The sequence below is a fragment of the Morchella sextelata genome (assembly GCF_020137385.1).
Source record: "Morchella sextelata strain SCLS chromosome Unknown scls_21, whole genome shotgun sequence".
Classification (NCBI taxonomy): Eukaryota; Fungi; Ascomycota; class Pezizomycetes; order Pezizales; family Morchellaceae; genus Morchella; species Morchella sextelata.
The window spans coordinates 1,247,364-1,262,403 of record NW_025408636.1 but is presented as its reverse complement, the minus strand read 5'-3'; the positions used below and the strand labels follow the sequence as shown (position 1 = coordinate 1,262,403).

General features: G+C 41.4%; 3 protein-coding genes across 3 annotated transcripts; 2 read left to right on the top strand and 1 right to left on the bottom strand.

Annotated features, from left to right (window-relative positions):
* Positions 1–238: 238 nt before the first annotated feature.
* On the top strand, positions 239–466 carry H6S33_006885 (uncharacterized protein; the record flags this gene model as incomplete). The annotated part of the gene is made up of 1 exon (XM_044838245.1): positions 239–466. A coding segment is annotated over one exon (228 nt), but the record flags the coding sequence as incomplete, so codon positions are not given.
* Positions 467–6,603: 6,137 nt separating this feature from the next.
* Positions 6,604–9,550, top strand: H6S33_006884 (uncharacterized protein; the record flags this gene model as incomplete). Its single annotated transcript, XM_044838244.1, has 4 exons — positions 6,604–7,690; positions 7,726–7,842; positions 7,905–8,632; positions 8,687–9,550. 4 exons carry the CDS (start codon positions 6,604–6,606, stop codon positions 9,548–9,550), a joined length of 2,796 nt encoding a protein of 931 aa, XP_044689702.1.
* A 2,918-nt stretch (positions 9,551–12,468) lies between these two features.
* H6S33_006883 (uncharacterized protein) lies at positions 12,469–12,968 on the bottom strand (the record flags this gene model as incomplete). Its single annotated transcript, XM_044838243.1, has 2 exons — positions 12,469–12,801; positions 12,855–12,968. 2 exons carry the CDS (start codon positions 12,966–12,968, stop codon positions 12,469–12,471), a joined length of 447 nt encoding a protein of 148 aa, XP_044689701.1.
* Positions 12,969–15,040: the final 2,072 nt, after the last annotated feature.

The window sequence follows — 15,040 nt, the reverse complement described above, 5'->3', positions numbered from 1 at the left end:
CACGTCCGAAGAGCACTCACCAATGCTCTGCTCACTTTGGCTGCCATGAGATTACCTCCTTTTTTGGAGATGTTAGGATAGAATGACTCCGCCCACAGTACCTATGGAACTTTTGTTTCTCTTGATTATGTTAGTAGTACCACTCAAGCATTTCTCAATTCTCTCACAGTTTTGTTAAATGCTCTCAAGGTACGACAAATGCTCTCACAGCACGGTGAATCTTCTCACGATACCAAGAATGCACCCACAAATGCTCTTACAGCACGGTGAATCTTCTCACGACACCACGAATGAACCCACAAATGCTCCTGTGAATGCTCTTGCGAATTCTCTCGCAAATGCTCATGTGAAAGCTCTCGCGAATGCTCACTCAAATGCTCACTTGAATACTTCCGTTAATGTTCATCCAAATGGTTACGTAAGTGCTCCCATGAGTGATACCAGAGCACCTACAATGCTCACAGAGGTGAGATATTCATTATATATACGCAAGGTGAGGCAACACTCACTTTGCTCCATTGGGATTAATACACCATCATCAAAGGATAGGAAGACACCAGTCCCTCAAATGATATCCAACGTGGGTATCCTCAATGCCGCTGTACAGTCAGTCGCAGGATACTGATATGAGCACTGTCCTATATACTGGTGACGACTAGCCAATCTTTGACAGAGGTGTATGTTTCTGTGAAAGGTATAAGTAGCTTTGATGTCAAGGCCATAGTACGATTTATCTGAAAAGCTCAATGTCCATGCTTAAGCAGCAAACATGGATTGGTATTGCCATTCTAGAGTGAGTTTGCTAGACAGCCAGACTCAAATACTGAGTAGCCGAAACTTTACCTCCTTTTTCCAAGCTGCATGCATAGCAGAACGAAATGAATTTTGAAATACAGAGTCGAACTGGATCTAATGTTCCTCGAGTACTCACAAATACTCTCACAGCTTTGCAAGCAATCAACTATATTCATTCCATGTATGCAAATCTATCGTAGTATTTACCAATCAACTACCAGCCTCCAATTCAAACAAATAAGTCATTCCCAATATACTCCGAATATTAACGATCTGTATCCTCTTCCTACTCCCCTCTACAAACCTTCAGGAGATTATTTGAGCTATCAGTGATACCACGATCCTTTGCCTTGAGTAGCTCCACTATAAATAGTCTATGTGCTGGCCCATATTGTCTCCCAGCTCAGCTAAAGCCTTTAAACGTCCTGATAAGCATCTCCGAAACACTCCAACTTCTCTGAGGATATGACCGATACCCATAGCCAATTCTTTCTTATTTTCCCTTTACTAAAAGCCTTTCATAGATCGATTAGTTAATACACTGGGTTACGAGGAGTTGGATTAGTCAGAAAGGTTCTATTGGGTTCTATCGAGTTCTGTCAGTCGTTAATGTATGAGTCACTTTGGATTTGTCATTACTGGGATTTCCTTGGGTATATTAGGAGAGTTCGCCTTCATTTCTTGTTCCTTTTTCTTTCCTTTGTTTTTTTACGCAACGTCTTCTGTACTTACTCTCTCTATTACTATACAATATTATTTCCTTCTTCTGTACTCAAGAAGACCACCGTTCACTGCCATTTTGTCCCTTTGACGCTTACCGACGCTAGAGTCCTTCAGAACACCTATTGCAAGTTCCCACACCGACCTCTACTATCCCCTTCGTACCCTGCGGAATACTCGCTACTCACCCCCTTGAGAAAGCGGCGATTCCCGTACACTTAATATTGTAAACCTCGTACACCTCAAGTCTTTGGAAGATTGATACCGGAACCTGTAAACATAGGAATATCTTTATCCGACACTGTAAAATACTCTCAGAGATTCCGGCAAAGCTTTGAGAGCATCCAACATCCTCTGCATACTTATTTATCAGGTGATATAATATGGTATGGCTTATTTGCAGTCCATCCACAATATTGGAAAGTCTTTCTGATTTCATGGAGGGGTTGCAAATGCACCTTAGAGGCAACCTGTTACGGCATGCCAGGTATCTATCAGAGCAAAAGAAGGGCAAATAGATACTCCTCATATCCTCTCACACTGATGGGAATACTACAATCTACTCTGGTTCGAATCCAAAAGATGCTGTGCGATCGATACTCGACCAAAAGTACAAATGCAGTTTCCCTAGTTAAAAAACATGTTTTTGACCCCAATAATAACCCTCAGAGTATCAAACCATCGGAATAGACTGCTTTTGGACCGGTGGATCTATGAGAGGCAATTGGAAACAATCGGATCGAAGATCAGACAACTCGGAGAAGATCAGCGCAAGCTACTAGCTGATTGAGTACCTGTTGGTGGTACCTGTAGGCATGAGAGGGCTCTACTATATGGGAAAGCGATACGGGAAGAGTCTTGAGTAGAGAGTCTTGCCATTCAGTATCTGTGAGTAGTCGACACTGATAATTATCCAGCAGACGAAGGGAGCATATTGACGGTAACTTGCATGAAAATGGGTTGACGATTGAGGGGTTTCAGTAGACTTAGGAGTTTGGGTTACGGATTTAGGAGTTAAAAGTTCTTGATTGTTTCTCAGTGTATTGAGTAGGCTCCGAGTGTATTCTGTACCATTAGTATATTGAGTCCTCGAGACATACGCGAGAGATATAGATAAGGTATTATTCACTGAGTAGCCAAACCATCATCGGCAAAATCAGAGTCCTAACAATATAAATTATTGATACGCGAGTTACCACTCTATTTGACTTTACTATTCTATATACTCTACTCTATCGTGATTTCGTAATCTACTTGAACTACTATGTCGAAGAACGTCAATTACCATCGCTAACTCTAGTGAATGTTTGTTGATAATGTAGCTCGTGGGGCCCGTATCAGACTAAGGAGATTTCTACTCAATGTTGACTGAAGAGACCTTGGAGACTTCTATCTTTGTAGCTGTTAGTCAAACTCTGAGCTTTGCGTAGTGTACTCTTGTGGCCTGGTACGCATTCCTCACAGCCCATGATGAAGTGATTAATGCCCAGCTTCGTGGCATAGACCCTAAAGAGGAGGGGAAGGAGGAAGAAGAGGAGCTGGAATTACCTGTAGTGGGAGATTACGAAAGGGGGGGGGAGCAGGATGTGTAGAAGAATCGCGAAGCAAAAGGAGATAGTGGGGGATTTGTTCTTTTCCGTATATTGTATTAGACTTAGGATTTTAAATTGCATATTGTATTTAGTATTAGGTAGAGGATCATGTTGTTGAATACATCAATTCTCAAAGTGCATTCTTGAGTGCTCTGGAGGCAGTAGAGATCATCGTTTAAGTGATGTTTTGGTAATCTCATAGGGAATTTGTAAATACCAGAGGCTGATATGGCAGAGAGGTGTATATCTGGAGAGAATGGGGTGCCAACATATAGGAATCGGTACATCAGGCGTGAGCCAGGTTTTAAATCACCTGATCCAGCAACGTCAGGAGGGGTTAGGGCAATCATTCTATCTCAGGACCCGCTGGAGCAGTCAGGATATACCAGCAAGTAACTGGCATTCTCTGGTGGCTGGACTGATGTCTGAGTTGCAATGAACACTAGTATTAGGTGTCGGGGCACATTAGGTGGGCTAGTCTGCGCTGGGGCTGACAACTGTATGCCAGAACTCGACAGCAGCGATTGCCATATCTCTGTAGAGGTAGTTTACCTACCGAGCACCCTGAGTGCCCTGACCACCCCCGGCGTCTGGTGAAGGGTACAGGTTTGCTGATATATAAATTAATTTTGATATAATTGCATTTTTTGATGGACAGTTTATTGTAGCTTTTCTGTTTCTGCTATTAGTTATTTACTTTGAGCGGGTTCAAATCAGAAGAATGTTCCTATTAAATAAGTCTGTAGACTTGGAATAGAGCATGGAAAATGGTTGTCAAGGAACACAATATAGGTGAAAGGCTGTTACATATACCTTTGGATTTGGACGAAAGTATAAACTATGGTTGCCAAGGAATACAAATGAGGTAGAGAATGTGGACTTAAACTATGGACTATGGAAATACTTAAGTGGGCTATCTAAATCCCAGGCTTCAGTTGGTCCAACTCTGTGTAATGTAGAACGAAGATAGTATTGTAAGCTAACAATACAGAGAGAACGAAGAAGATTGCATAAAGAGAAAAGAGAGAAACAGAATATCAACAAAAGACAGAACCCCTTTATATATCCAATAACCCCAGTCGGAGTATAACTCACACTCATACAATAGAAACCCATAGAACTTAAAAGAAACCTATATTACTAATCCTAACCTTGTTGTCAAGTACTTCCTCTTTACGACTTAAAACAATATTCGACCATGATACCAATATGTGTAATGGCAGCTATGGATTTCTGTTAGGTGATACACTGGAACGGGAAGCGGAGGTATTGTGCAGTGGGATTAGGATTTATAATGGGGATTTCTATTATGTTCTTTTGGTTTCTGTTACGTGGAGGGAGTAGTCATCATTGGATTATGGTTGGATATATAAGGGGGCGTTGTCTTGTGCTTTTGTTTGTTTTCTCTCTTTCCTTCTTTCTTTACGCAACCTTTGTATTCTACTTCACGAATATTATTCTTGTTCTACGCTACGTCATAGGGTTCAGTTTGATTGTCAGATCAAACAGAGCCACCCCATAGTCCATAGTCACGAACATCTTCTACTACGTTCTTGCCTCGGTTGTATTCCTTGACATCATAGTTTCTTGCCCATAGACCCACGTTATACGTAGGTTGCGTCCTCTATCGCCAACCAATACAACACCATAGTCTACAATGTCGGAACATGTTCATGTCGATTATCAACAACTCAACGATAACCTCCAAAGATTTTTTCAAGCGCATCCACAGGTCGATAATGTTGTCGGAACTGAAGCCTATGCGCTTCTTCAACAGTGTCAACATAGTCTTACTCAATATGCAACGGATTTACAGGAGGTAGAATCGGAGGCTGAAAGGGCAAGGAGGATGTTTGAACGAGATCTTGCTGCTGCCCAAGCTCAACGAACTGCTGTTGAGGTTGTGGCCCCTGACGAAGAACCCATTGGAAACAATGCTCCACCTGTACCCCCAGTACCACCAGTTACAGGCAACGTCTATCGGTCGGAAAAACTCCCAGATCCTGAGGTGTTCAGGGGGGATTGTGATCGGGACAGGCTACACTTGTTCAAGCAACCAATGAAAATCAAGCTACTGGAAAATACCGATCGCTATCCTACACTACAGTCTAAATTATCCTATATGTTTAGCAGATTGGAAGGCGTTGCTGCCAATCAGTTTCTACAGTATGTCGGAGAAGAAGGTATTGCCTTACCTTCTGTGCTACAGTTTTATGAAATTTTGGATACAGCCTTTGAGGACCCCGATGGAATACATACAGCTAGAAGGAACCTTCAGAATATCCGTCAACGAATTCGAACCTTTGCTGACTATTTCACTCAATTTCAACGGTATGCTGCTGAGTCGGGTATGGATGAAGCCTCTCGGATTGAGGCTTTGATGGAAGGTATTAATGCGGAACTCGATGAATCAATGATACACCATGAAACTACTGCGACGGTAGATGCCTGTGCGACACTTTTGCAACGGTTGGATAATCGTCGTTGAGCGGCAGAAGCTAAACGAGGAAATAAAAAACCTTGGAATGCTACTACTATTACTCCGGCCCCTCGTCCCCCACCAGTGAATCCTGTTTCTGCTCCTCATGCTACCGCCCCAGTCGCTAATGCACCTGCTACTGAAAATCATCCCTCATTCCGCCCATGGGGTGATGTACCAATGGATCTATCTGGAGGATGTCGTCACCCCACCACTGCCGAAAGAAATGCCCGCTTAGTTGAGGGCCGATGTTTCTATTGCGGAGGTGTTGGACATATGGTTAGGGATTGCCCCCAAGCAAAGGCAACTGGAAATCAACCAAGGAGACCTGTGATGAGAGGAGCGGCATTGACGGTGGAAGAAAATGCCGGAAGCGATAACGAGTCGGCAAAAGATTTGTCCCTGCACTAAGTGGCTTAGCCCAGGGACCATTTAAAGATTTTTCTAGGATGTGTATTTCTGTTTTTTCGGTATCAGAGGAGGAAATGGATGGAAATCAACTTGTAGTAACTTGTTCGATTTCACAGAATAAAAATTCTTTCGTACCTACCTATGCCCTTATTGATACCGGAGCATCAGGATATGCTTTTATTGATGAATCTTTTGCACGCCACAACAATCTTACAATGACCCCCTTAAAATACCTCGCCATGTAGACATTATAGATGGAAGGCCTATCAAGTCAGGAAAAATTACCCATATTGTTGATGTCTCGCTAGACATTCATGGTCATCGGGAGACAGCGCCATGTTTTGTGACAAAGTTAGAACACTTCCCGATTGTGATGGGGATACCTTGGATGAGACGACATGATGTTACGATTCGACCAAAGGAAAATCTACTTGTTTTTGACTCTCGGAACTGTTGTCAACACTGTTCACTTAGTGGAACTGGAATTATCGTTCATGGCATCTCGATTCCTTTACCAGAACACTATACAGTCATCGTTTCAGCAACTAAAAGGCTACCATCGACATTGAACAGCTAGTACAGAAGGAGTGTCATCATTGTCTTCACATGTTCAAAGAATATGATGCTTCAATTCTTCCACCACATCGACCGTCCCATGATATCGAAATAGTATTGGAAGAAGGCAAACGACCACCATATGGACCTATATATGGATTATCTCAAATCGAGTTGAAGGCACTACGAGAATATCTTGATGAAAATTTACCCAAAGGATTTATTCGAGCCAGTGAATCGCCAGCGGAAGCACCCATACTATTCGTAAAGAAAAGCGATAGGACCCTTCGACTCTGTGTTGATTATCGAGGTCTAAATGCAATTACAATCAAAAATCGATATCCATTACCATTGTTGAAGGAAACCCTGGCTAAGCTATCAAGAGCACAATACTATACCAAGTTGGATTTACGTTGGGGATATAATCAAATTAGGATAGCGGAAAGAGATGAATGGAAAACGGCATTCCGAACTCGATATGGATATTTCGAATATACAGTGATGCCGTTTGGATTAGCTAATGCCCCTGCTACATTCCAACATTGGATCAATTATATTTTACGTCCCTATCTCGACCAATTCATAACGGCATACTTAGACGATATCCTTATCTATTCCGAGACTCTATCAGAACATAAAGAACACATTCAAAAGATTCTAAAAGTACTTGACGAGAATCATGTTCACCTTAAAGCTGAAAAATGTGAATTTATGGTTCAGGAAACAAAATATCTCGATTTAATTCTTACTCCGAATGGAAACAGAATGGACCCAAAGAAAGTTGTCGATGTTTTGGAATGGTCCACACCAAAAAACCTTCATGATATTCAAGTATTTCTAGGATTTGCAAATTTCTATCGACGGTTTATTTTAGGATATTCGAAAATTGTTGCTCCGCTTACAGTTTTGACAAAGAAAAACGTTAAATTTGAATGGACGGATGAAAGGGAGGAAGCATTTCAGACTTTGAAAAAGATGTTTACAACGGCACCAATCCTAGCTCATTTTAATCCGGATCGAAGGATTGTGATAGAAACCGATGCATCTGATTATGTTTCAGCAGGAATCCTATCTCAACATGATGACGAAGGAATCCTACATCCAGTCGCTTTCTTCTCTAAAAACACTCTCCTGCAGAGTGTAACTATGAAATCTATGACAAAGAACTTTTAGCAATTATACGATGCTTCGAAGAATTGCGACATCACCTGGAGGGAGCTCAATTTCCAATTGAAGTTCTTAGTGACCATCGGAATCTTGAAAATTTTATGACAACAAAATTGTTAAATCGTCGACAAGCCCGTTGATCCGAATTCCTTTCACACTTTAATTCCTTATACAATTTCGGCCAGGAAAACAAGGAACGAAACCAGATGCATGGACTAGGAGATCAGGTGATCTGCCTAAAGAGGGGGATGAACGGTTGACGCATCAGAGTCAAGTGATTTTGAAGCAAAAAAATTTGGATACAAAGCTAAGTTTGTTCGCGGGTTCTTTGTCAAATGAATCCGCTGAAGGAGCGTCAACTGTAGAGGAGTTATTTTCAAAAGCTTACCAAGTAGATAGTTTTCCAAATAAGATCCTTACGATGCTTCGGAATGGCGTTCGCCACTCAAACAAAATTTCGCTTGCCGAATGCACGGAAGATAACAATGGTCGGCTACTTTATCGAGGTGCACTATATGTACCAGACGACAATGACCTTCGGCTAAGGCTTCTAAAAGAACATCATGGTAAACCATCCACAGGACATCCGGGTAGAGCAAAGACATTGGGACTTCTAAACCGAGAATATTATTGGCCACAAATGCGAAAATATGTCGACCAGTACATTAGGAATTGCAATGTGTGTACCCGTAGCAAGGCACCATGCAATGCACCTTATGGAGTACTCCGTCCTATGCCGATAACTGAGGGACCGTGGATGGATATATCGATGGATTTTGTTACTGATCTTCCTGAGAGTGATGGATACAATGCAATCTTGGTTGTAGTGGATAGATTAACCAAAATGCGACATCTAATACCAACGACTAAAGAGGTAGATTCAAAGGAAGTAGCAAGGTTATATATCGATAACGTTTGGAAGCTACATGGATTACCTGATACTATTGTATTTGATCGAGGAACATAGTTCATTGCGGAGTTTTGGAAATCACTTTGTGATCGGTTGGAAATATCGTCGAAATTCTCTACCGCATTTCATCCTCAGACAGATGGACAGACGGAAAGAATTAATGCTGTAATGGAACAATATCTTCGAAGTTATGTTTCCTATCAACAAGATTACTGGGCTCGATGGTTACCAATGGCTGAATTTGCGAACAACAATCATGCCTCCGAAACAATAAAGGTCTCCCCGTTTTATGCCAATTCGGGAAGAAATCCAAGGATGACTTTTGGCCCTTTGGAATATGGTCGAATGACGGCGGAGGATCAAGCGAACCGTATTGCAAGAGAAATGAAGGATGTAGTGGATTTTCTAAGAGAAGAGATGTTCCGGGGTCAAAGGATACAAGAAGAGTCAGCCAACAGAAATCGGACTCCAGCTCCTCGTTACCATTTAGGAGATAAGGTTTTCCTATCGACCCGTCATATTCTAACAAAGCGGCCTTCTAAGAAATTTGACTGGAAACGTATTGGACCCTATAGCGTTAAGCGAATTATCAATCCCTATGCTTACGAGTTGGAACTTCCCCGGTCAACGAAAATTCATCCAGTATTTAATGTTTCGTTATTGTCACCCGAAGCAAATGATCCTTTACCAGTACAACAACAATTATCACCACCTCCAGTTGAAATCGAAGGGGAGGAAGAATGGGAATTTGAAGATATTTTGGATTCGAGGAAACGAAGAGGAAGGTTTGAGTATTTAGTACAATATGCAGGATATGATGAAGCCTCCTGGCAACCACTATCAGACCTTGAGCATTCACCTGATATCGTCAAACGATTTCACGAGCGTTATCCAGGGAAACCTAAGCCTACCAGGAGGTAGGCCTTAGAGGGGGGCGTGGTCTGTAACGGCAGCTATGGATTTCGGTTAGGTGATAAACTGGAACGGGAAGAGGAGGTATTATGCAGTGGGGTTAGGATTTGTAATGGGGATTTCTATTATGTTCTTTTGGTTTCTGTTACGTGGAGGTATTAGTCATCATTGGATTATGGTTGGATATATAAGGGGCCGTTGTCTTGTACTTTTGTTTGTTTTCTCTCTTTCCTTCTTTCTTTACGCAACCTTTGTATTCTACTTCACGAATATTATTCTTGTTCTACGCTACGTCATAGGGTTCAGTTTGATTGTCAGATCAAACAGAGCCACCCTATAGTCCATAGTCACGAACATCTTCTACTACGTTCTTGCCTCGATTGTATTCCTTGGCATCATAGTTTCTTGCCCATAGACCCACGTTATAATACGCTGTTTCAAAGACGTAGGTATAGTAATGGAACTATTTCAACTGTCTCATGTATGAGTAGATACAGGGCCTGATTACATACTGAGAGTTATTGTTAGAAGCCATCTGCAAAGTGATATGCAAGTACCGGCAGTGTGGTTAGCTACAAGCTGTTGGAGTAACTACATTCTGAGCAACAGGAAGGAGATCTATTCATGGGAGCAATGAATGACAAGTTTATGCCTCGCCAGTAACTAGAATGCCAGCCAGAGTGAGGCTCTGATTGCCCGATGATCCTCTATATCCTCTGAGTATTGCAGGTCCGCCGATAGTTGTAGAGACTATGCCAGGTAAGTCTACAATAAGTGAAAGCTCTACAGCAATGATTAAACTTACACCTGAGTGGCAGCTCATTCATGCAGGCTCCAATTGTATGGCAACCAAAGCTGCAGGTGTTACAAATGCTTTGACTAAGGGTGGTTGCTTTGGGTATCAGAAACACCAGTTGGCGCTTAGAGAAAAAGTGGTGTACCAGTGGTGGTGTTTCCCGGATCGAGGAAAGGCTCACTGGAACTTAGTGAGGAGTTAGGAGCAGAGAATAGAAGTCTTCAGAGTATAAGTACTCAGGCTCATTCTCCCTCTTCAGTCCTGTTCTCTCCAGTCTTCATTAGAAACAAAAACCAAGTTCTTATTGGTAGCAGAGCCCTTAAAGATTATTGAGTTCTAGCGATAGTATCTTGGAATAATCTGCAACCTGATTGTCTATCTTGTATGGCCGTCTCAAATCTATCCTATTCTATTTCTCTTAGAAGAAACCCCCATTACAGGTATGAGCTGTGATTAAAGTGATCTACTGTGAGATTCTTTTTGTACATTATAACAGGGAAAAATTACTATAGATTATAATGATGAGCTTGATATATATGTATAAACATCAGGTCCACTTTGATTATTTAAGAGATATTAATGTCACTATTAGACTATGGAGCAGAGACGCAGTGCTTGTATTGAGGAACTAACGTAGAATGAATGAATCTTTCATTCGCATTGAAGCACAAGATTTATCACGCACCGACTAACTACTCTACTAACTAATACTAACTATTCGAAGCAGTCTCAGGTAGATATAACGTGTGATAGTGAAGATAAGGGACGTAAATAAGAAGTGGTACAGTTGAACAAGAACTTAACACAATAGCTGATTCTTCTTATGTTCTTTGGGCTGGAAATATCTCATTCTCCAGAAATTCAAAAATGTCTTTCATGTCCTGGTACATACCGCTGTCTTTGTCTTCCGCCTACATAATGCTATGTTCTAAGAGTTGTAAGGGTCTGAACGTCATTCGTGGATTGCATCCTGTGTTAGCAAAGAAAAGGGAGATTTTAGTTGTTTCTGACACTTGATTGTTGGTAGCGAGTTCAGTCATAGGAAGCATTTGTACCCAATATTTAATTGAATTCCATATTACTATAGTGTTCTTATAAGCAGTAGCATTAGCAGAGTCTTTTGTGTGACGTGTTAGTATTGCTATTGTATTTCAATCAAATGCCGGACTGCTCCTGTACAAGTACTTGTTGAATAAATGTAAATGCAGGATTGATATATTAACAAAAACATATATTCTCACGATTAAGCATCATAACCTCAATCACAACAGTTTAGTTCGTCAAAACCTTTGTGGATATTTATATCACATCAGGGGGTTAGATGAAGTTTACAATACTTTTTAAAAAACAATTTTTTCTTCCTGGGGGGCTCGACCTATTATAGTTCTGTCAGTAGTTTGTGCGAAAATGTTTCTCGAAACTTGTTCTTGTGTAATGGTAATTAAGTTCAGGTCGAATACCTTCTAATTTGCACTGGCCGTGGAAGCGCCGTAGGGATCGTCTACACGAGTGTCAATACGGTTGACACAGTCATAACTCCCAGGGACACCGCAACTTACTGCTTGGGCCTCTGGTGATATGAAAATGGCTTTCGTTTCTACCTGCCTAGCGTGTACCACCCAATCTCGTTTGTCACTGTATCACCTCGTCAAGGAATATTTGTACCCTAGGTAGCATGTGATATTCCATAGAACTTGATGGGTTCGAATGATTATCGACCGGATTGGATGAGTCTGTAATTGTAATTGTCACTTGTGGTACACTCACTCACAAGCTGATGTTGGATCCTAATCGTGGTTGACTGCAATATGATTGAACGTGATGTCGCTAGATATAGAGCTAGTTAACTCTACTAATAGCTATTATATTACCTTAAAACTCTGTCCTCTATCACAGAGGGACGCCATCATTCTCTGAACGGGGGTACTGTTTACCACTCATTAGATAGCATCGATTATTGGGTTATGTCAAATAAAACTAGAATTGTGGGACGTTATATGTAGCTTAATTTGGTTGACGATAGCTAGTGCGAGTTTAATAACATACAAACGTATAACTTTCGATCTCCCTCCGACAGTTTTATAACTAACAGTAACGGTAAAGTAAGGATACACAACACCGATATATATAACTAAAGGGCAGCGGTAGTACTAGAAGGTTCCCTTTCCTTGATAGCCTCCTCAAGCTTCTCCATAATCAGGGGGAAATCTTCATCGATAAAGCTCCACATAGCCTCATAATCAACTCCATTTTTCCCTGGAATGTTGGAATACTCGTGCCCTGCACTATTCCTCATCTTCTTAATACGCTCACAGTAGACGAGTCCAATAATATCTCTTAAGGTCTGTTGAGGTTTGATCCCGCAAAGGCTAGACGACAGTGCTATCACATTCATTAAGATAGCAGCGCGTCCATCTTCTTCAGGGGTGGAGGATGTTTCTCCTTCGACAATCCCGACAAACGTCTAAGGCAAAGTTAGTTTCAACGTCTAGGAGATGATTGAGTATTGACAATAACCTCTTTAGTGAAACCCCATCTTTGGCATTGTTCTTTGATTTTGAGCATCAGAGCCACCCCCTTTTGAAGTTTAGCCAACGTCATGCCTTCGGGTTCCATTCTTGCAGGACTCATTTTGACTGTTGAAATGGAAGACTGAGCTCGTGTGATATGTGTTATGGGAGATGATTTTGCGATGCGTAGTGATTGATACCTAGCTAGCTTGAAAGTTTATAATTTATATAACTCAAAATAAGAGGCTCATCTGTAATGTTTATGTAATACTGCCTCTGTTTATATTGTACATACACACGCATATGAGTTGTCATTGCATTTGAAAAGTAGTCCATCCATGTGCCTTTAGGGCTCAACAGAGGCTCATCTAGTGGAGAGATATAGTATAAGCATGCGAATTGGGTCCAATCATCGATATGTAATCTGACGTACGCGGGAACTCTATCCAATCATGAGTAGACCAAATAAACGTATTGAAAATCCAACTAGTTAGGTTTCAACACCATGCAGGAAGTGTAAGGACATACCCGAAATATATCTACATAAGGGAGGCATGCAGAAACATATACACATGTGCATTTATGCACGAATCGAACTATTAGCTTGATCGATCGATAAATACGCCAACAATACCAAAGCCGAGTGACATTTCATGATTTACCATGCACGAGAATTTAAAATTAATGGAATATGACACATACTTGCAGTGATCCTATCTTCGTAGTGCCAATAGTCTTAGGGAAAGACCGGAACGCGTCATCTTATGATGGCGTAATTCCAAGCTTTTGGCGTATGGTAAGTGCTTAGCTATATCTATACATTTACCGATGAGAAACTTCTTGGGTAGGTTATCGCTCGATCGCCCCATTGGAACACTTTCGAGTTCAAACGTAGACTGGATTGATTTAGAAAGGTAATGCCCCAGGCTCAGCTGATCAACCTCAATACACTTTCGTAAGAGATGATCGGCTCTTTCACATATAGAATACTACTTGTACGTATACTTGTAGTACCCCGCTGGCGTCGTATATGCGTATGTTGGTATAAAAAGCCGACGCTTGATTAATGAAACGTTATAAGAGGCTCTGCGGCGTGGCCTTACCCGAGAGATACGTGCTTACCATATGACAGTTCATCTTTCTACCATACTCCATCACATTACGCCAAAGGTCACTAGAAGGGATAGAGCCTCTTTTTACTTCGCACTTTCCGATACTCTAATGTTTTTTTATCGAAATTTGGGACTCATACTATCGTCAATCCAAAGTATAGTTGTCTTATGTAACTTACAAAGTCTTCACTATCAGCTGCTAAATGGACGCTGGGGACGACTGCTAGCCTCATCTTATCGGCTCTCGGTGGACGAACTGCAGAAGACGACTGAAAGCCGTGAAAGAGGATAAGTTGTCTGTATGTTTCAGTCTTGACTTTTGACATCGTAAATTGACAACGATGAAATCGAATAGGTCCGAGTTCGGTTACATTACTTACCTAGTTAACCATTCGATCCTGGCTGGACGTGAATGCTCCGTCGTGTGGGTTATCATTCACGTATTGAGGACTCGAATTGAAAACTGGAGCATATTACGTTATGATGTAACCTGGGTTCACTTGTACGATATGCGAAGACTACCAGAGTGTGTGAGATATTGGACGCCTTCAATTACTCTTTGGAGCTCAAAGGACTGTCGTATACAACAAACACCTTAGCCATTTCACATCAAGCCAATACCATACTGGTCAAAAGATAAAGAAAAAGAACTTTGCTAACTGTTGTATTAGTTGTATAGATGTGTCCTCCCCGGTTACTGAGCTCACTTTTAAAGCGCGGGGTACAACCTATATTTTCTACCCAGGCGGGGCTCACAAATTATGGGGAAACAATTTACAAATAAGGGCGGTCTATAATGGAATGGAAAAGCTCTATTGGCAAAGAAATCCAACGATATACGGCACCTGATAAGGAAAGAGATGTTCCGTCCAACTTCCATAAACTAGAATATCGAATTGGCTAAAGCTCCCTATTAGGGTTTCAAGGTCTTCCCTGGAAACAAAGATGGAGAACATTCCTGAAGCTGTCCATCTACCTCTAACCGACCATATATACAATTAACCAATTTATATAATTGCTCAACGCCCAACGGGGAGATTCGACTATTCCTGGAAAGTATATGGAATACTAAGTCTCGAGG